Genomic DNA, 23,235 nt, shown 5'->3' on the forward strand with positions numbered 1-23,235 from the left:
TGGAGCTTTTGACCAACTCGGCTGCCGCAGTCCACTTTTCAATACCCGCCTGTCCCACCCCAACCACCCGAGCAGTCGATATCTCCAAATAAATAACGTCCAGCAATGTCAGGGACCAGTGAATTACAGTGAGATTCTCAGGTTCTTTCCATCTCATAGCGATAAGTTTTTTGGCTGCTGTAACGCCTGCCAGAATAATTATTTTCTGTTGTATGGATGTTGGTAATAAAGATATATCGTTTAGAAGTAATGTTGCTGCCGTTGATTAAAAAGTGTTGAAAAGATCCATAATATGTTGTTTTTCAACACACAGAATCAGTGAGGGACGTCTTTTTTTCAGAGTGCTCCTTCAAACAGACAAGCTTCTGTTCACTAGCTAACCCCCCGATGCCCATCCCCTCCAGCTCAGGGCCTTTCCCTCTTTGTATAATAGGATGCAGTGAATGAAGTGACACAGGTAACATACTGTAGTTAGAGGCAAGTTGAATGAGAGAGAGATAAAGAGAGGGAGATTGAAAGAGAGACAGACCTTATATTTACATCACAATCGCTCTCACTGGACACATAGTCACTTGTCATCACAGACCTGCTATATGGGTGTTTCTGCATCTACGGTCCTTTTCTATGTCACAATAACCTTCATTTTACACAATTTCACACCATTTGTAAATTGTCTCCAGTTAGGTGTTCAATCATTTTGACAAGTATAAGTCATAATAATCATTAACCCTTTCATTACCACACTACAAAGGGTTAACACTTCATTACCACACTACAAAGGGTTAACACTTTCACTACCATACTACAGGTTAACCCTTTCACTACCACACTACAGAAGGTTAACCTTTCACTACCACACTACAGAAGATTAACCATTTCACTACTACACTACAGAAGGTTAACCTTTCACTGCCACACTACAGATGGTTAACATTAATGCTATGAGTGACTCACAGATTACATGGTTACAGACCATGGAACGGACAAAACTATGAGTTGGATGAGAACTAGAACAGTACATGGGTGGAGCGGCAGAGGGAAAGAAGCTCCAGATCTGTCCTTGTGGCAGAAAGCAGACACACACACACACACACACACGCAAGAGCTCCGTATGTAGAGTATCTTCACCAAGCTGCCTGCATCAGCTACTGCATCGTTAATAAACTATAGATTTATATGGAATTTGTTCATCTATTGGTTAGTTTATTCCACTATATCCACGCGATTGGGTTATTAACCCATTAAGCCCGACGGGCCCATTATCGGGCCGATATTTATTTCACGTCATAAATAGATCAATACAGTCCGTATTAATTCATGTTGCATTCATACAGTTTTAATTCATGTTTTTCTTTCAAATGTAGCCAAGAGTAAAGACTCTAACCCTATCAAAACAGCAGTCAAAGTGTTTATTTTCAGCACTACGTTTGTTTACTAGTGATTTTAAGTGTTATTAGCGAAATATGAGTTCATAAATATCTCTGCGCATCCAGGCGGAAACCGGATGAATTACACATGAGAAAATAACGTGACATGAAAGCGTTGTAGTCCTAAGACAGAGGAGACCCAGAGCTTTCATAAAACTACACTACCCAGCTCACACCAGCCTCTGTTAAAGCCGCTCAAAATATTCTTTGCAAAAGATTCTGACGTTATTTTCATTCACGGTCTTTGCTGCCCTGTCAGGGGCGCCTGGTGATATTAAATCCAGATTGAACTGTTATGGGACGTGATGGTGTGGGACCCAAATTGTGCAGACAGAGGGAGGAAGTAGTCAGGAGACGAGCGTTCAAAAATAATAAGGTCTTTACTGGTAATGTCCAAAACATGACGTAAGACAGAACACGGAACATAAACAAAGGCTCTGCCAAGCCGGCGCGGGACAGGGAAAACAAAAGGGATACACTACTAGACCAGTGGTCAGCAACCTTTCCTATCAAAAGAGCCACTTTTCCCCCCTCCCACAAAATTAAATGCTCAGGGAGCCGCACAACCTATTTACCCTTAAAATGAAGATAACACAGTGTATAACGCTTTAGAAAAGAACATTTTTGAGGAGAAAAAATACTGGCTGTGTAGACCTATTTTAAATAAAACACAGAAGAGGAGACAAAACACTGGTGTCTGTAGACCGACTTTGAAATAAAACCCTGAACTATTCAGGTATATTTGAGTCCTTCCCTTATTTGTGGAACATTTATAAAATAAAAAGTAGTCCACTTTGAAAAAAGACTACCATGTGTAGACCTACTTTGAAATAAAACACAGAAAAGGAGAAAAAACACTGGCATCTGTAGACCTACCTTGAAATAAAACCCTGAACTATGCAGCTCTATTTGAGTCCTTCCCTTATTTGTGGAAAATCTATCAAATAAAAAGAAAAAATTTCGTTGTTCGCAAATTTCGCACCACATATCAGGCATACAGGTAAGCCTGCATCGTTAGTCGTGAAAGCAAATTAATCTGTCCACGCTGAATTAAACCCTCTATTTTCCTCAGACTTTCCTTTTTTTGGATTTATCCATGGTTAGCTTACTGGGGGTCGGAAACTCAAGATTAGCCACTTGCGGGCGGTCAGGTGGCGTAGCGGAGATTGTGCTCGTCACCAATGCAAGAGGCTGCGGTCTCGACTCCCGGAGAGTCAGCATTGCCTTGGCTTGGGCTGATCGCTATACTAACTCGTTTGGCTGAGTTAGGGGGAGGGAAGCCGTGGGTGGGTCCTGGGCGTTGTGGACAGCGACCCCTACAGTTCGGTCGGGGCGCCTGCACAGCAAGGGTAGGATCTGGAGAAAGGTAGTGTGACCTTCCACACGTTACACTCTCCCGGTGAGAATCTGCACTGCCAGGCTGGCTGCCGGCTGGCTGCACATGTGTCGGAGGAAAGCATGTGACAGTCTCCGGCCTCCCGGACCAACAGTAGGGGGGGGTGCGCAACAACCAGGAAGGGGGTTGGGAATTGGCATAACGACTAACAGTGGGATGGGAGAAAAATCGGAAAAAAGGAGGGGGAAAAAGATAATATATAGAAAAAATTTAAAAAGATTAGCCACTTGCAGACGGCAGGGAGAGGCGCGGGGTGTGACGTACTGTATATTTTAGTTGATGAAATATTTTTGTTGACTAAATATTTTAGTTGATGAAATATTTTTTCATTTCAGTGTCACAGTATGACATCGATCTCCAAAATAAGAGAACAAAAAAGAAATAATAATAAAAAGGGGGGGGGGGGCAGGGAGGCGCAGCTGATTGGCTAAAGAGCCGCAGGTTGCCGACCCCTGCACTAGACCTAACCAAAACACGGACTTAGACAACGAAATAAAAGAGGACCAAAACAGAGCACTAAACATACACTTACTGAGACGAGGTACTAAACAAAACAAAACACTGAGACGAGCAGGGCTGGATAACAAAAACAAGAGTTGCGTTGCCGAGGTACTGATACGAGAATTGGTTCCACGAGCTGAGAGTTTGCTGAAGCACTAATACGAAAAGGTAACTGCTCACACGAGCTGGGTTGCGAATGCAGAATACAAGTACGAAACCGTAACTATGAACGAGCGCCGGACAACTGCGGGGCGAAACACTAAATACTAAACACTGATTACTAGACAGGAAACAGCTGGGATGACTAGGGTAACAGAATCACTAACAAGGAATACATGACACTGGATAGACAATAATACAATAGACAGAATGAATACAACTAGACAAGGACACTAGACTAATAGGCAGGAACATTACAGACACATAATCATAGGCAGAAATTAACATGACAAGGGAAATGGAATGAGACATGAGCAGTAGCGCCCACAGGCCACCGGAGGGTGCCAGATGATAATTGTTCAAAAATGTTCCAAATGATGAATGTTCACGGTTCAAAGGTGGACCACAGCAGTACCCCCCTCCCAATGGACGGCTCCCAGACGGCCAAATAGACCACCCGGGAACGGCCAAGGAGGGGGCCTGGGGCCCCAAAACAAAACAGGGAACGAGAACGGGACGAAGGGGGCGAGGACAGGGAGAGAACTGGGTGGGTGGGTATGTGTTTGCAACGGAGACAGAGAACTGCCGAGGGGGGCCGAGAACGGAGACAGAGGGCCGCCGAGGGGGAGCCGGAAACGGAACAGGACCAGGACGAAGGGGGCGAGGACTTGGAGATGTCTGGGTGTGTGTGTGCATGTTCGAAACGGAGACAGAGGCCCGGAGAGGGGCACCGAAAACGGGGACAGAGGCCCGGTGAGGGGGGTCGGAACAAAGGGGCGAGGGTGACAGCCCCAGAGTGGGACCCCGGATGGGGGTCTCTCCAGGTGCAGACTTGGGGAGCGGAGGGGCCGGAGCAGAGGGACAAGGGCGACAACCCCGGAGCGGGACCCCGGACAGGGGCCCCTCCAGGTGTAGACCTCGGGACTGGGTGAAGGACCCCAGACGGGGGTCTCTCACGGCATAGACCTCATTGTAGCCCGCGGCGTAGATCGCGGCGTAGACCACGGCATCAGACTGGACCAGACGCATAAGTCGACCTGGACGTAGAGGTGGGACCAGACGAGGAGCCGGGACCAGACGAGGAGCCGGGACCAGTCGAAGAAGCAGGCCCGGGTGCTGAGGTGGGACCAGATGAGGAGCCAGGACCAGACGTGGAGGAAGGCCCGGGCATGGAGGCAGGGACATAGAGACCAGACCAGACGAGACCAGACGAGAAGACCGGACCAGACGACGAGGAAGAGCCGGGTGTGGAGGCCGGGCCGGACGTAGACAGGAGACCAAACGAGAAGACCGGGTCAGATGACGAAGAAGAGCCGGGCGTGGAGGCCGGGCCAGACGTAGAGACGAAACCAGATGAAAAGACCGGACCAGACGACGAGGAAGGGCTGGGCGTGGAAGCCGGGCCGGACACAGAGACGAGACCAGACGAGAAGACGTAGGCAGGCGACTCCCCGGGGATAGGAGCAGGAGCATGATCTGGACCGGAGGTCAGGAGCTCCCCGGGAGCCGGAGGAACGAAACTGGCATGGGTGCAGTGTGTGTCGGTGCGTGTGTGTGTGTGAATGGAGTAAGCGTGTGTGGTGTGTGTGTGTAGTGTGTAGCAGGTGACTCCCCAGGGACGGGAGCGGGGGCACGACCCGGACCAGCCGTCAGGATCTCCCCGGGAGCCGGAGACGGAGGTGACTCCCCGGGGACGGGAGCCGAAGCATGAGCCAGACCAGAAGTCAGGATCTCCCCGGGAGGCGGAGGTGACTCCCCGGGGACGGGAGCGGAGGCACGACCCGGACCAGAAGTCAGGATCTCCCCGGGAGCCGGAGACGGAGGTGACTCCCCGGGGATGGAGGTCGCAGCAAGGATCTCCCCGGAAGCCGGAGGCGGAACGGGGACAGCCAGGGTCGACCTAGCGGGGGCTAAACTAGCCGCGGAAGCTAAGCTAGCTTTCTGGGCTGTGCTGTCTGCTGGGGAAAACATTTATCAGTTCTAGCCGTGGGGAACAAGTTGACCACCCCGATAGTAGCTCGGATAACGGGAGCGGGGCTGGCAGTGGGGGCTGGGTTGGCTACCTGGGCAGTACTAGCTGCAGGGCCTGTGCTAGCTGTAAGGGTACTGGAACCATGTCACTTCCTGGGTTTTTTTGGTGTTCTTTCCGACGACGTACATCTACCAAAAGCACCGCTTACTCCTCCCTTCTAGCAAGACGTCTCATTCTTATGAACTGGAAAGATGAACATCCTCCCTCATTTGGCAGGTGGATAGTGATGTAATGTATCATTTAAAAGTTGAAAAGATTAAATATACTTTACGGGGATCAAGTGGGAAATTTTATGTGGTGTGGCAACCCTTTATCTCGTATGTGGAACGGTTGACTACGTCTCTCACCTCCTGAAATAAGGACACTGTATAGGAACGACTCTGTAACACGAAATGCTCTGAGAACTTTTTTTTTTTTTAATCTTTTTGTATTTATATATATATTTTTAATCATTATTATTATTATTATTATTATTATTATATATATATAATTTTTTCTACGTATTTTTTGGTGTTGGTCTGGTTTATTTTTTAATTTTAAATTTTTTTATTTAATTTTTTGTGTTGTTGATATGTGTATCATGTGTATGTATGTTCGTAGTGACTGTAATGTCTAAAAAAACTAATAAAGATATCAAATATTAAAAAAAAACTTGGGTGCACACCAATACTTCCAGACATAGTCGTATTTATTTCTATTATAATTATTTAATTCCATGGATGTCTGTAGAATCTATAGTGACCACAATCCCCAAGGACTTCTCCCAAATGAAGCCATTAAAAACTTGGGCGCACACCGGTCTGTTCGACTTACGACTGCCTTTTCGTTAGAAAGACATTTCTTGGTAACTTTCTCGTAAATCCGTTTGAGAATGAGGTCCATTGGAGGTAAGGTGTAACCAGGCCGGGGGGCCTGGGGCTCAGTTCAGGGAAGCCAGTATGGAGGAAGCTGGTAGTGGAGCAGGTACAGTAACAAGAGGAAGTACAAGTACTACAAAGGCTGTGGCCCAGTGCAGTCCTGGCGCCATGGGCGGGCATTAGGGGGCCTGGCCCGCCCACTGAGTCAGCTGTGCCCACCCTGGCAAATTTTTTTTTTTTTTTTTTTTTTTTTTAATCAAAGTCAACTATCCAAATCCTTAGTCGGGGACAGCCCTAGTGGGCACTGATGTCAACACTACTGAAGCTAGCACGGCACTCTGTGAGAATTCATTTTCTACCCTCAAGAACGTCTTTACAGAACATCGCCTTAGTATGCTTCATCGACGCAACTAAGGCCAATTTAATTCAGTTAGCATTTGAGAAGGACTTAACAAAAAAGTTCAGTAATGAGTGGAGGGGGAGTGTTTTTTTTTGTTTTTTTTTGTTTTTTTTTTGGCGTTTTATCGCTTTATTTCTACTGGGCAGTCCAGTAGGGAGAGACAGATGAGGAATGGGAGACAGAGTGGGGGGAAGACATTCGGCAAATAACGACGGGTTTGGGAGTCGAACCCGGGTCGGCCGTGTCGCGGCTGAGCGCGCTATGTGGTTCGCCACTGGGGCGCCCGAGGGGCAGTGTTTTAAGAAGATTTCACTCTGTCCCCAAACGCCGCTTGCCGCTCTACTTATGATGGTGAGTAGCCTGTGGAGGAATTTTGTTTGCTTTTTTATGCACCTTATTTTTGTCAGTTCAGTTCAGTTTGTCAGTGAATTCAGAAGTGTTGAATAAATGGAGACTTTTCAAAGATATAGAATAGAATAGAATAGAAATGTATTATCCTGAGGGAAATTTGTCACTGCAAATCACTCAACATTAAACATTTAGACAGACAGAAGTCACAAATAAGAATAACAAAACAAATGGCCTAAGAATAGAATAAAATTAAATAGAATAAAAATTGAATAAAAGATACAGTAAATAAATACAGTAAAAATATACTGAAGTCTACAGTAGGTGTAATAATGCACAGTGCTGTTTAAAAAGTAAGAGTCCAGGAAGATGGTAATTGTCACTCTGTGCTCAGTGATGCAGTGAGGCACAGTGATGCATTGTATAGTCTGATGGCTGTCGGAATGAAGGGCTTCCTGTGCCGTTCAGTGCTGCATTTAGGTAGTGTGAGCCTATAACATGCTCCTCCTGTCAGCCAAGTCTGTGTATAGTGGGTGGGAGGGGTTTTCCCTGATGGCCTGGAGCTTAGCAAGGTTCCTCCTCTCCGCCACCCTCGCTAGAGTCCAGCTCCACCCCAACCACGCTACTGGCCTTCTTGACCATCTTATCCAGCCTGTTTGTGTCCCCTGCTCTCAGTCCGCTGCCCAAGCAGGTCTGTTATATATATCCGTTCAGTCTGTTTTTGTATAAGTGAAAGTTCTTAAGATAGAGAGAAATTAGATTTTTCAATTGCCTCTCTGCTGTTTAGTTCAGCACCGTGGGCAGCGCCAAGCAAGCCACAGTGCCGCTGTCCCAGCTGAAACGTATAAAAGGGAACCTGTGTTGAAAAACCATTGTGCCCCCCCGAGAAAATTGTATGCCCCCCCACTAATTTGTTTCTGCAGCCTGGTCTGCCCAGTGAATGAACTGGGAACGTGCAGAGAAGAGGAAGATTAGCTGGAACGACCTGTATGGAGGGAAATCACTTAAAATTCCTAATAGGGGCCATCACCACAGAACCTAAAACAGTGGGTAGATGGGAACCCGCCGTGTCCACTGTGTTGAATATAGAGGGTGTATGTATGGTTGTAACTGACTGTAATTGCTCTCTATTGCCCTCATGACTGCATGTATATCTGTGTCCACTGGAGGGCGCTGTAGGCGGAGCGTCTACTGTCTACACCAGGTTGGGACTATATAAACCTTGGTTCCCTCCTACTGTTCCTTCTTCTCACGTCTGCCCCTCCCGGAGAGGAGAACACATGAGCTGCTGTATTATGAGACAACATGATAAATAAACCGCTGCCAGCAGAGCAAGGCCAAAGATAGAATACCATGCCTCTTGTATACATTATTGTCGCCCCATTGCCAAATCTGTTAACATACTGTGTTCAGAGACGGCAACGTTGAGGCATATTAAGTCAGACAAGTCTTTCTCAAGGCCGGTATACATGGCGTCATGACCAGGTTTTGAAAAGGGAAATCTGTTTGCCCAAACTCAGGATGTAATCGGGCGGAGGGTGCAGCCATTAAATTTCTCCGTGAGGGAGACAAATGTAGAGGAGGCAGGCATGAGTCAGGCCACCTAAATGGAGCTACTGATTATGAGATGCAGGTAGATTTGAGAGGAAAACTTGTTAGCACTAACTTGAGGCCTGACCTAGTATTATGGTAGTGGACACACAATAAATACTTCCAAAGAAAAAATTATCTTTAATTTGAGGATCTTGAGGATCACATAGTGTCACAACCTGTCAAACTTGTGCTCACATGCTAAATTCTGTTTCCATAGCAACTAGATTAGTTTGGATTTGTTTTGTTTGTTTGTTCAGTGTCACGGTAAGAACTCAGAAGTGGGTTACAGGCACATTTAAATCATATAAATGATCAGTAAACCAAAAAAAAGTGTTATATGGTGTAAAGTATGTACAGTATATGAAACAATGTAATTTTAAATAATGTCATATTGTAATTGAATTAGCTCATTTTACATAGCTCAACATTGAGAACCCAGTTGGGGAACAAAAGTGGTTTTTGGACCCATAAAATGCTTCATAAATTGTATTAAATCACAGTATTTAGTAAAAAAAATATTCAATATGTGTAATAACACTGTATATTATGACACATTTTAACATGAATCCCAAATGTCACTGCTGGGAATAAAAAATGCCTGTAGTTGCAGAAATACCCATATAGTTCAGTGCCTTTCTCTACATTTACATTTAGTAATTTAGCTGACGCTTTTATCCAAAGCGACTTACAAGTTTTGTACGACAAGTCATCAGGAAGGGCACAACTCTATCAGCTGAGTAACCATGTTCATCAAAGTGTTGAGTGCTACAGTGTAGGTTAGTATATTAGGACAAGTGCATGACAGTAAGGTTAGTTTGTTTTTCTTATTTTTCTTTTTATTTCAGATATTTATAAGATATTGTTTGCGTGAGATGGTGAGAGAGGGGGGAGATAGAGTGCGAGGATAGCTTTCTACTGAACACACAAGAGAGGAAAATTGGTATCTATCTTTTTGTCTGACTGAGCGCATTTCTCATAATGTTGGCGTGTCCTTATAAGCAAGGACAGGCGTGGGCAGCATGACTGTAGGTACCATAGGTGTGGCAAACCTTAATAACTTCTGATTCACCTGCATCTCACAGCACTTTATTTAAACTGAGGTATCATTCATCTGATCAAAACCCAATTTACTCTGTCCAGCTATTGTGAGTCAGAAATACATTCTTTAACAATAGGCAACACACCTGTCCTTGTTGAACAGCTGGGTTGGGTCGGGGTGAGACTCTCTGGAACTGGGTTGTTGACATTAAGGCATACAATTCTCTCTCATGTCTTACGTCAGCCTAGGGGATGTTTTATCCTGGTGTTCCACTGTGATATCAGCTGTCAGGTGTGAAAAGTAAATACAAATCGGTGGCTTAAAATGTTCTCTGATCCCGGACACAGTCAATCCAAATGTTAGAATGGCAGAACAAATGGTTGCAATATGAGTCATTTGAGGTCTGGTTTATTTTTGGATAATTCTTGTCAACAACATCAATTGGTTGCACTTCATAAGCATAAGGACAAAACATGAAATGGCTTAGAAATATGACCGAAGAACAAAACTTGCTGTGTTGTTTTCTTTCAGAATGCAATTTTTTAAGGATACACAATACAAGAGACTGTTTTTGGACTATATTACTATATTATTTGTTAACAATACCGACCAGGTATTAGTGCCTCGCAAAGTGCAGATATGAGGTTTTTCCCCACTTTTTTTTATGCATAGCCTATAGGAGGTTTTGTTCTTCTGCCATCGATGTACATGGTATATAGTCAAGCCAAATGGTGTTTAAGCACAGTGTCAGTAGAATAACAAGACCATGGACAATACGGGCTAAGTGTGAATGAGAGTCTACAGTCACCGTCCCAAAAGAAAGAATTATCCTAACCATGGCATCAAATGGGGCATTAAGACATTATCCATGTCTAGGATCAGAGATTTCCTCTTCACTCTGTGTCCCTCTCTGCCATCCTACTGTCTCAGTGATGACAAACATCTAACTCCATCCCCTCTGACTCCATCACCGGTGCCCAGCCCACTGTCCTCTAACTCCATCCCCTCTGACTCCATCACCGGTGCCCAGCCCACTGTCCTCTAACTCCATCCCCTCTGACTCCATCACCGGTGCCCAGCCCACTGTCCTCTAATCACCTCTAACTCCATCACCTCTGAATCCATCACCGGTGCCCAGCCCACTGTCCTCTGACTCCATCACTGGTGCCCAGCCCACTGTCCTCTAATCGCCTCTAACTCCATCACCGGTGCCCAGCCCACTGTCCTCTGACTCCATCACCGGTGCCCAGCCTGCCAGTCATACCCTTCATGCTGAGCATGCACAGTACCCAGGCGTGGTCGCAGTACAAACTACTGATTACTCTTGTGGTATTCATAAGAACAATGACACTTGTTAGACGGGGAGTTCACGTCTGTGACCTACAGCACGCAGGCTCCTGTGGAGAGCTGGACGTCACACTGACCTACAGCACGCAGGCTCCTGTGGAGAGCTGGACGTCACACTGACCTACAGCACGCAGGCTCCTGTGGAGAGCTGGACGTCACACTGACCTACAGCATGCAGGCTCCTGTGGAGAGCTGGACGTCACACTGACCTACAGCATGCAGGCTCCTGTGGAGAGCTGGACGTCACACTGACCTACAGCATGCAGGCTCCTGTGGAGAGCTGGACGTCACACTGACCTACAGCATGCAGGCTCCTGTGGAGAGCTGGACGTCACACTGACCTACAGCATGCAGGCTCCTGTGGAGAGCTGGACGTCACACTGACCTACAGCATGCAGGCTCCTGTGGGGAGCTGGACGTCACACTGACCTACAGCATGCAGGCTCCTGTGGAGAGCTGGACGTCACACTGACCTACAGCATGCAGGCTCCTGTGGAGAGCTGGACGTCACACTGACCTACAGCATGCAGGCTCCTGTGGAGAGCTGGACGTCACACTGACCTACAGCATGCAGGCTCCTGTGGAGAGCTGGACGTCACACTGACCTACAGCATGCAGGCTCCTGTGGAGAGCTGGACGTCACACTGACCTACAGCATGCAGGCTCCTGTGGAGAGCTGGACGTCACACTGACCTACAGCACGCAGGCTCCTGTGGAGAGCTGGACGTCACACTGACCTACAGCATGCAGGCTCCTGTGGAGAGCTGGACGTCACACTGACCTACAAAGCGGCTCCAGCCTTATAACGGTAACAACTGACCAAAGTAGTTTGAAAGAAACCGCGGAAATAACTTTTGAATTGTACATACTAGTATCACAAAAACCAAGTATCAAGCTTGTCAGAACATGTATGAGTTATGCAGTGATGCAGTTATCAGAAAAGTATTATCTGTGGAAGGAAACCATACCTTTATGTTCATCGTCATGGATATAGTGAATAAACGTGACTGCAGGTGAGGTGAAGGGATTTCACTTTTTTTTTTTTTTTTTACTCATTTTCTGGTTCTTATTTATAAAGTAGACACACAAAAACAATAGAAACAATTAATATAAGTAAGTAGGTTAGATTACTTCCTCTTTGGGGCAGAGATGTTTGACAGTGGAACGTCGTCCCACTCTCTGGGGTAGGAGTGTGTGACCTATGCTGTGTCACGGTCGGAGCTCCGTCCTGCGCTATTGTCCCAAAACAAAGGGAAGCGACCCGACACCCTCAGCGGGGCCGAACCGGCCCGTCATGTCAGAAATCACATAAATAATTAAATGTCTTATGATATCATGATAATGTTACACCCATTATTTATTATTATTTGAAGTGCTAGGCTATTTGATATCTTCATCGTATTATTCCCTTTATGTAGGGGAATAGCAATGCACAAATGAAGTTTCCTTAAGGTCTAATTAATCTCGCTGATGATTATATTCAACATTGCACGGTAGCTGGCTTTAAAAAATTTTTTTTTATAAAGTGCCGGTTCCTATTCCAAACAGTTTCCATGGAGGACTTCCCAGATGGTTCTGGGTAACAGAGGCATCATAGGGACGGATAACAGAAGGTAAAAAGGACCACATCTAGGAGGGGTGAGCCTGTGGCTTAATGGCAAAATCTTAATTTTGTTCTCCCAAAGGCTAACCGGTCATGTCCGCTTCAATTCATTGTGCTAAGCTAGGCTAACGTGCAGCCAGATAGCTTTCTACTGAACGCACAGAGAGGAAACTGGTATCTATCTTCTTGTCTCTCTCTGGAGAAGACAATAAGCTAATTTCCCAAAATGTTGGCGTGTTCTTTTTATTTTAATGTCAATTATAAGATGTACAGGTAGGTAGTAATTACCGGTCATACCTCATCAACCACCCCTACCAACACCCAGGATATGGTGTCATTCCTCCCTGGTGCCAAGGGAGAGTCCACCTGTAGGACCAGGTTCAAATGACGTGTTGATCACAGATCTATTCTGACAGGTAAAATTACCAACAAATGTCTTAATCTTAAAAACAAAACAAAAAACAATACATAACCTACAATAACTCTCTCATCCTCTGTCTCTCTTTCTATCACTCTGCCCTCGGATTCATCACTAATGATAGATACTCGTCACTGTGTCCTTTATGAGACGGTTGGTTGATCCTCGCTGATGGAGAGGCGCAACAAACACTGGTATTTGTAAATTTTTAAGGCCCTTATTGGTAAACTACCTCCTTATATTACATCATTATTGGAATGGAATTGTGGAACCTAAGGAACCTGTTCTAGTGACTGGTTGGTCCTTAATAAGGTCCCAGAGTTTGGAACAGGGAACAGGGTAAATCCGCATTGTGCTATGATGCCCCTCTAGCTCATGGAATGAACTCCAACAGTCCTTAAGCTCGAGATTCTCCCCTCTGTTGCAAAGTTTAAAACCTTGATATCCAACCCGTCAATCAAGTTGTACACGTTTTAATTGATTGTTTGTTATCCCTACTTCTACTTGTCTTATCGTTATGATTTTATGCCTTTTTTGCTTAACTCACTCAACGTGACTGTAAATGAGGGAAACCTCATTTGCCTTTCAAGGTTTGAAACGCACATCCACGTAGCCTTCTCATAGTCTGCATATCATAGCTATACTGTAACTCATAGTCTGTACGTCAAGGTAGCACTTAGTTTTGTCTACTCTAAATAGTTTGTTAACTATTCTACAGAGATCTAGGCTATAGGGCCATTGTTGTAACCTAGGTCTCTCTCCATGATGCAACATCATTCTGTCAGTAAACTCTATCCTTAACCCTTTCACGACCACACTAGGTAGTGAAAGGGTTAACCGTCCGTAGTGTGGTTGTGAAAGGGCTAACCCTTTGCCATGTGGAAGTGAAAGGGTTAACCTTCTGTATAGTTGCAGTGAAAGGGTTAACCCTTTGGTAGTGAAATGGTTAACCCTTTGGTAGTGAAATAGTTACCCCTTTGGTAATGTGGTAGTGGAATGGTTAACCTTTTGGTAGTGAAAGGGTTAACCCTTCGGTAGTGTGGTAGTGGAAGGGTTAATCAAAGACTCCGCTGTCCTCCTCCGTGAATAACATCTGGTCAAATGATTCCACATCACATTGAGTGAGGCATGACTCATGACACCTCAGCAAAGCACCTGTGCCATTCACAACCCTTATAAATATAACAAAACAATATAATGTTGTAAATGGTGCATTTATATATAACGCTTTTATCCAAAACGCTTTACAATTTGTTCCTCACATTTGACCCATTCACACAACGACAGCGGATTGATTGATTTTATTTGACATAATAAAATACAATACACAGGTGCATACAGTATAAAAATACATCAGGATAGCGCAAGAAAGTCCTTAGACTTATTTCCATTGCGGTCCCATGATAAGGCAGGCAGAGCAAAAGAGGGACATGCACAGTATGCTACTCCTCCTAGTTGACAACCCGCATAACATACATGTCTGCATTTTAAAATCCAACATGCTTTTATTTCCAAAGCATGGTCGGTGCTTCTAGAAAACGTTGTCTGTATCGCCACCTTGTGGCACCAAGACACAAGATGCAATAATGATAGTGTACTTCACAAGTACCCCCCCCTTCCTGAGGTAGACCCCTACACTGCGGGTGGGATCCCGGGGCTCTCCAGGCTCTTCAGCCACAGCTCCAGGGCGAACTTGGTTCCCGTACTGACCCGCTCCACGTCGGGTCCGCTGGCCGGGGCCCGGTGACACAGGACAGAGAGCGGCAGCGTGGACCCACTCAGCGCCCCCTCCGGAGACACCTCTGTCACGCTGCCGGAGAGAGAGGACAGGGGATGAGCCACACACTGATACACACTGAGGCACACACACTGAGGTGTACACACTGAGGTACACACTGAGGTGTACACACTGAGGTACACACTGAGGTGTACACACTGAGGTACACACTGAGGTGTACACACTGAGGCACACACTGAGGTACACACTGAGGCACACACTGAGGTGTACACACTGAGGTACACACTGAGGTACACACTGATACACACTGATACACACTGAGGTACACACTGAGGTACACACTGAGCTACACACTGAGGTGTACACACTGATACACACTGATACACACTGAGCCACACACTGATACACACTGAGACACACACTGAGGCACACACTGAGGTACACACTGAGGTGTACACACTGAGGTACACACTGAGGTACACACTGAGGTGTACACACTGAGGCACACACTGAGGTACACACTGATACACACTGAGGTACACACTGAGGTACACACTGAGGTACACACTGAGGTACACACTGAGACACACACTGAGGTACACACACTGAGCCACACACTGAGGCACACACACTGAGGTACACACTGAGGCACACACTGAGGTACACACTGAGGTACACACTGAGGCACACACTGAGGTACACACTGAGGTACACACTGAGGTACACACTGAGGTACACACTGAGGCACACACTGAGGTGTACACACTGAGGTACACACTGAGGTACACACTGATACACACACTGATACACACTGAGGTACACACTGAGGCACACACTGAGGTACACACTGAGGTACACACTGAGGTACACACTGAGGCACACACTGAGGTACACACTGAGGTACACACTGAGGTACACACTGAGGCACACACTGAGGTACACACTGAGACACACACTGAGGTACACACTGAGGTACACACTGAGGTACACACTGAGGCACACACTGAGGTGTACACACTGAGACACACACTGAGCCACACACTGATACACACTGAGGTACACACTGAGGCACACACTGAGGCACACACTGAGACACACACTGAGACACACACTGATACACACTGAGGTACACACTGAGGCACACACTGAGGCACACACTGAGGCACACACTGAGACACACACTGAGCCACACACTGATACACACTGAGGTACACACTGAGACACACACTGAGGTACACACACTGAGGTACACACTGAGGCACACACACTGAGCCACACTGAGGCACACACTGAGGTACACACTGAGGTACACACTGAGGTGTACACACTGAGGTACACACTGATACACACACTGAGGTACACACTGAGGTACACACTGAGGTACACACTGATACACACACTGAGGTACACACTGAGGCACACACTGAGGTGTACACACTGAGGTACACACTGATACACACACTGAGGTACACACTGAGGTACACACTGAGGTACACACTGAGGTACACACTGAGGTGTACACACTGAGGTACACACTGATACACACACTGAGGTACACACTGAGGTACACACTGAGGTACACACTGAGGTACACACTGAGGTACACACTGATACACACACTGAGGTACACACTGAGGTGTACACACTGAGGTACACACCGAGACACACACACAGACACACACACTGAGCCACACACTGATACACACTGAGACACACACACTGAGGTACACACTGAAGTACACACTGAGACACACACTGAGGTGTACACACTGAGGCACACACTGAGGTGTACACACTGAGGTACACACTGAGGTACACACTGAGCCACACACTGATACACACTGAGACACACACACTGAGGTACACACTGAAGTACACACTGAGACACACACTGAGGTGTACACACTGAGGTACACACTGAGACACACACTGAGGTACACACACTGAGGTACACACAGAGGTACACACACTGAGGTACACACACTGAGACACACACTGAGGTACACACTGAGGTGTACACACTGAGACACACTGAGACACACACTGAGACACACACTGAGGTGTACACACTGAGGTACACACTGAGACACACACTGAGGTGTACACACTGAGGTACACACTGAGGTACACACTGAGGTGTACACACTGAGACACACTGAGACACACACTGAGACACACACTGAGGTACACACACTGAGGTACACACACTGAGGTACACACACTGAAGTACACACTGAGGTACACACTGAGGTACACACTGAGGCACACACTGAGGTGTACACACTGAGGTACACACTGAGGTACACACTGAGGTACACACTGAGGTACACACTGAGGTGTACACACTGAGGTACACACTGAGGTACACACTGAGACACACACTGAGGTACACACTGAGACACACACTGAGGTACACACTGAGGTACACACTGAGACACACACTGAGGTACACACTGAGGTGTACACACTGAGGTACACACTGAGGTACACACTGAGACACACACTGAGGTACACACTGAGACACACACTGAGGTACACACTGAGGTACACACTGAGGTACACACTGAGGCACACACTGAGGTGTACACACTGAGGTACACACTGAGGTACACACTGAGACACACACTGAGGTACACACTGAGGCACACACTGAGGTGTACACACTGAGGTGTACACACTGAGGTACACACTGAGGCACACACTGAGGTACACACACTGAGGTACACACACTGAGACACACACTGAGGTACAAACTGAGCTACACACTGAGGTGTACACACTGAAGTACACACTGAGACACACACTGAGGTACACATTGAGGTGTACACACTGAAGTACACACTGAGACACACACTGAGGTACACACTGAGGTACACACTGAGACACACATTGAGGTACACACTGAGACACACACTGAGGTACACACTGAGGTACACACTGAGACACACACACTGAGGTACACACACTGAGGTACACACTGAGACACACACTGAGGTACACACTGAGGTACACACTGAGGTACACATTGAGACACACACTGAGGTACACACACTGAGGTACACACTGAGACACACACTGAGGTACACACTGAGACACACACTGAGGTACACATTGAGGTACACACTGAGCCACACACTGAGGTACACACAGAGCCACACACTGAGGTACACACACTGAGGTACACACACTGAGGTACACACACTGAGGTACACACACTGAGGTACACATTGAGGTACACACTGAGGTACACACACTGAGGTAGACACACTGAGGCACACACTGAGCCACACACTGAGGTACACACTGAGGTACAAACTGAGACACACACACAGGTACACACACTGAGGTACACACTGAGGCACACACACAGGTACACACACTGAGGTACACACTGAGGCACACACACAGGTACACACACTGAGGTACACACACAGGTACACACACTGAGGTACACACTGAGGCACACACTGAGGTACACACACTGAGGCACACAAACTGAGGTACACACACTGAGGCACACAAACTGAGGTACACACTGAGGCACACACAGAGGTACACATGCTGAGGCACACACAGAGGTACACACACTGAGGCACACACACTGAGGCACACACACACTGAGGCACACACACTGAGGCACACACACTGAGGTACACACTGAGGCACACACAGAGGTACACACACTGAGGCACACACACTGAGGCACACACACACTGAGGCACACACACTGAGGCACACACACACTGAGGCACACACACTGAGGCACACACACTGAGGCACACACACACTGAGGCACACACACTGAGGCACACACACACTGAGGCACACACACTGAGGCACACACACTGAGGCACACACACACAGAGGTACACACACAGAGGTACACATGCTGAGGCACACACACACTGAGGCACACACACTGAGGCACACACACACTGAGGCACACACACTGAGGCACACACACACAGAGGTACACACACAGAGGTACACATGCTGAGGCACACACACACAGAGGTACACACACAGAGGTACACATGCTGAGGCACACACACAGAGGTACACATGCTGAGGCACACACAGAGGTACACATGCTGAGGCACACACAGAGGTACACATGCTGAGGCACACACAGAGGTACACATGCTGAGGCACACACAGAGGTACACATGCTGAGGCACACACAGAGGTACACATGCTGAGGCACACACAGAGGTACACACACAGAGGTACACACACTGAGGCACACACACTGAGGCACACACACACTGAGGCACACACACTGAGGCACACACACACTGAGGCACACACACTGAGGCACACACACACTGAGGCACACACACACAGAGGCACACACACAGAGGTACACATGCTGAGGCACACACACAGAGGTACACATGCTGAGGCACACACAGAGGTACACATGCTGAGGCACACACAGAGGTACACATGCTGAGGCACACACAGAGGTACACATGCTGAGGCACACACAGAGGTACACATGCTGAGGCACACACAGAGGTACACATGCTGAGGCACACACAGAGGTACACATGCTGAGGCACACACAGAGGTACACACACAGAGGTACACACACTGAGGCACACACACTGAGGCACACACACACTGAGGCACACACACACTGAGGCACACACACTGAGGCACACACACACAGAGGCACACAAACTGAGGTACATACGCTGAGGCACACACACTGAGGCACACACACACTGAGGCACACACACTGAGGTAGGGCTGGGCGATATGGAAAAAAATCATATCGCGATAACGATATGATAATTTTATTTTATTTCTCGATATCGATAATTATCAAATTGTTATAAGTATAAAAAAAATTACAATTTTTTTTTTTTTTTTTTTTTTTTAACAACAGATGTATGTTTATTTTGCAGCAATTCTTTGTCATTGCCGCCATCTTTAGTGTTACATCCCCTCACACTCCAGTTCTCAGGCTGCAGCTGGTTTAAAAGCTAAAGTAAACCGGCTTCTCTGCTGGCTGTGGCTCCAGAGGAGTTGAACAGTTCTGGCTCTGCTAGTTTATTTTCGATCTTTTGGCGCTTTTTTGGTGGACAAACCACCGCACATGTGCACTGTGACTCGTAACTGGAGTCTAGTTCTGCTAGCACACCTACTGTGTACAGACGGTTTCAAAATGTATTTTAAATTAGAAAGCAAACAAAATAAATGGACAAGAGAAAAAGAAATCTGAATTTGGTCAGTATTGTCATTTGGACAAGCAAAGCCATTACTTTAAGTTGCAGGCAAGAAAGACAAGTCTGTCCACTGTCTCTGGTTTTAAAACTGCCCTGTTGCAGGTAAAAAAAAATAAAATAAAAAAAAAATAAAAAAAAAGATTTTTCGATTTTTTTTCTTTTTTCGATATTCGATATCGATTATTAAAATATATCGCGATATTTATAGTTATCGTTATATCGCCCAGCCCTACACTGAGGCACACAAACTGAGGTACACACGCTGAGGCACACACTCACCCTCAACATTCACTTTAGACACTTGAATCACTTTTAACACTACAACATCAATATGGACGGCGGGGGCGATTCTCTCTGGCGTCGTGGAGTCACGGGGGTCGCTCTGTTCGGGACTGGGTTCTACTAGTAACCATAGATCAGTGTGGTCGCGTTAATCCCGACCGGGACTAGTCACTCATTGCAGCCGATGGGTGACAGGTCCATTGGTAAAGAAGGCACTTCCCCACTGGCAGTGGCTGCTGTCTTTGCTTCTTCTAACTATAAGAGCTGATTGAAACATTCTACATTTGATCAATGAATCAAGACCTATACTTCTCACCTAGCTTAACCACCACAATTAAATTAACCTTAACTACCGATTGTCTACTGTTTATTAATACTATCCCAACGTCATTGGTCATTGTACTTGGCCATTTGATATCTTGCTCAATAGCTGACTTTTTTTGCTGATTGTGTCCTGCTGCTGTGACCATAATCATCTTATTTCCATGATCTACATTTTTGGCCAAGGCCCAACTCGTGGTTCTCAGTGAATTACTTGTGTGTAAAGAGTTTCAATGAGTCACTTTTGTTGTCAAGACAGTTGTCTTCAGTGGAGCTGAAGTTAGTCAAGCTATAAATACTAGGAACCAGGGGAAGGATCTTTGCATACATCAACAACAATATGCAAAGGTCTCAATTAGGTGTCAGTGTTTTCCATGATCTTGCTTGCTTCAGCTCATTCTACTATGCTGCTATGCAAACATTACACAAACTCATGCACAGTTTGTGTTTATTTTGTCACACAGATTTGTTTAGTTTCTGCCGAGAATGCAGGCCCAGGTTGCTGCAGATTACCTAAATCTCATTATATCGTTCCATCACAACCAATGCCATGTCTAGGTACGCTATGCAGTTTAGGAGGAAGGGGATTTGTTTACGGAGTCTGCAACAACATTTACTGTAATTCTTAGAATTATTCTATTTTATGTTATCATACAACCATTATCTGAAATAATGAGAAAAAAAAACATTTTTTTTTTTTTTTTAAATCTAACCCTAACTAACCTTACTGTCATGCACTTGTCCTAATAAACTAACCTACACTGTAACACGCAACACTTTGATGAACATTGTTACTCAGCTGATAGAGTTGTGCCCTTCCTGATGACTTGTCGTACAGAACTTGTAAGTCGCTTTGGATAAAAGTAGGGCTGGGCGATATGACGATATTATATAAATATCGGGTACAGTTCATTAACGATACACTTTTTAAACGTATCGTGGATATCGTGATGTTTTGCCCAAGAGGATTGTGTTGCGTCAATCTGGTCCACACGTTGAGACTTTTGAACAGCGCCGCCCCACACACACACTACTGCATCAAAGTTACTACTTATGATAACAAAGGCATTCGTTTTGTGGCATTAACGTTATATAGTTACATGTTCAATAACATCAGCGTATTTACATAGCAACGTCCGAGGTCGACCTAGATATAGCAAGCATTAGTCGTTCATATCTCAGCCCATGCTAACTCAGTTGTGCCCATTCTGCCGTCTGTTAATAAAGTTTTCAATCAGACAGATGTATGGAAAGGCTTTTATTATAACATCCGTTGCAGTAAAATCATTATGCCTCCAGTCGTTTAGTCTTCCTGCGGAGCTAAAAGCTAAACGTCGGCCGCGGGGAGCTATTGTTGTTGTCATTGAGCTCTCCAATGGCGGAAGTAAAAAATTAATATGCGCTTGCCGATTGGTGCTAAGAACAGCAGGGCGGGTGCAAGCGGTGTGACGTAATTGGCAGACTCGACTGTCAATCAAAATGATTCTGTTTGCCGTCTGAATGAATGAAAACGTTATTAACAGATTGCAGCATGGGTACAATACAGTACAGCTCAATACAACAACAGTGGACTGGAGGATGCAGACCAGAGAAAGACTTTCGTCTTGTTTACATCAGGGTCCCCCATTTTCAATTCATCATATTTCATATCTAAATCATATAATATCTCATTGCTAAATATATGCAATATATAATCTAATAATCCAATAATCTAAATCTAATATATAATATAAAAATTCTAAATGCATGGGTATTTTATTTTGTCTTTAATGTTAGCTTGCAAACTCAAATACTGTCTTGGTAAGCCTCATAATGAATTGTTTGGGGAAAAAAAGAAAAACATCGTGATACGTATCGTGTATCGCCGAAAGGTCAGAAAATATCGTGATATCATATTTAGGCCATATCGCCCAGCCCTAGATAAAAGCGTCAGCTAAATGACTAAATGTAAATGTAAACATAGTTGTATCTATTTATTACAAAGGATGTGCACTACATCCATAACAGTTACCTCATTTTAGCTTTTTTTTTTTCTTTAGTTTGCATTTTGTACTTTAGGTTGTACTTTAGTTTGTATATTGTATATTTTGTACTTTAGGTTGTACTTTAGTTTGTATATTGTATATTTTGTACTTTAGGTTGTACTACTATAACTTTTTACTGTATGAAGCACATTCTCAGGGGGCTCATACAGAACCAAGCATTTCACTGTAATGTACATGTACAGTACCTTATATGTGACAAATAAAACAAAACTTTGAACTTGAGTTTGAAACATGATCCAACATGTCCGACTGTTTCTAGAGAAAGCCATACATCCCTGGCCCTGTGGGTCCTTGTGACTATTTAGTGTATGTATTGTATTGACTTGTGCATTTTATACTGTATTTTGAATTTGTCTGTTTCTTTGTACTGTGAAGCACAACTTCGGTTGGTTTTAAATGTGCTCTATAAATAAAGGTGACCATGACCAGCTCAGCCGCTCATAAAAAGCCCCATCGTACTACTCTCACTTACAGTATGCACAGTGTTTATCATGAACT

At 45.6% G+C, this 23,235-nt stretch overlaps 1 protein-coding gene across 2 annotated transcripts in view; it reads right to left on the reverse strand.

The window, feature by feature from the left end:
- Nucleotides 1-14,412: 14,412 nt before the first annotated feature.
- Nucleotides 14,413-23,235, reverse strand: part of nudt17 (nudix (nucleoside diphosphate linked moiety X)-type motif 17) — a 32,512-nt gene continuing 23,689 nt past the window's right edge. For both annotated transcript variants that reach the window (XM_084336955.1, XM_084336954.1), the window contains one exon: nt 14,413-14,930. In XM_084336955.1, the coding sequence (XP_084193081.1) occupies nt 14,753-14,930 (178 nt within the window). In that variant the 3' untranslated portion in view covers nt 14,413-14,752. The remainder of the gene's footprint in view (nt 14,931-23,235) is intronic.

The sequence above is a fragment of the Notolepis coatsorum genome (assembly GCF_963971535.1).
Source record: "Notolepis coatsorum genome assembly, chromosome: 19".
Lineage (NCBI taxonomy): Eukaryota > Metazoa > Chordata > Actinopteri > Aulopiformes > Paralepididae > Notolepis > Notolepis coatsorum.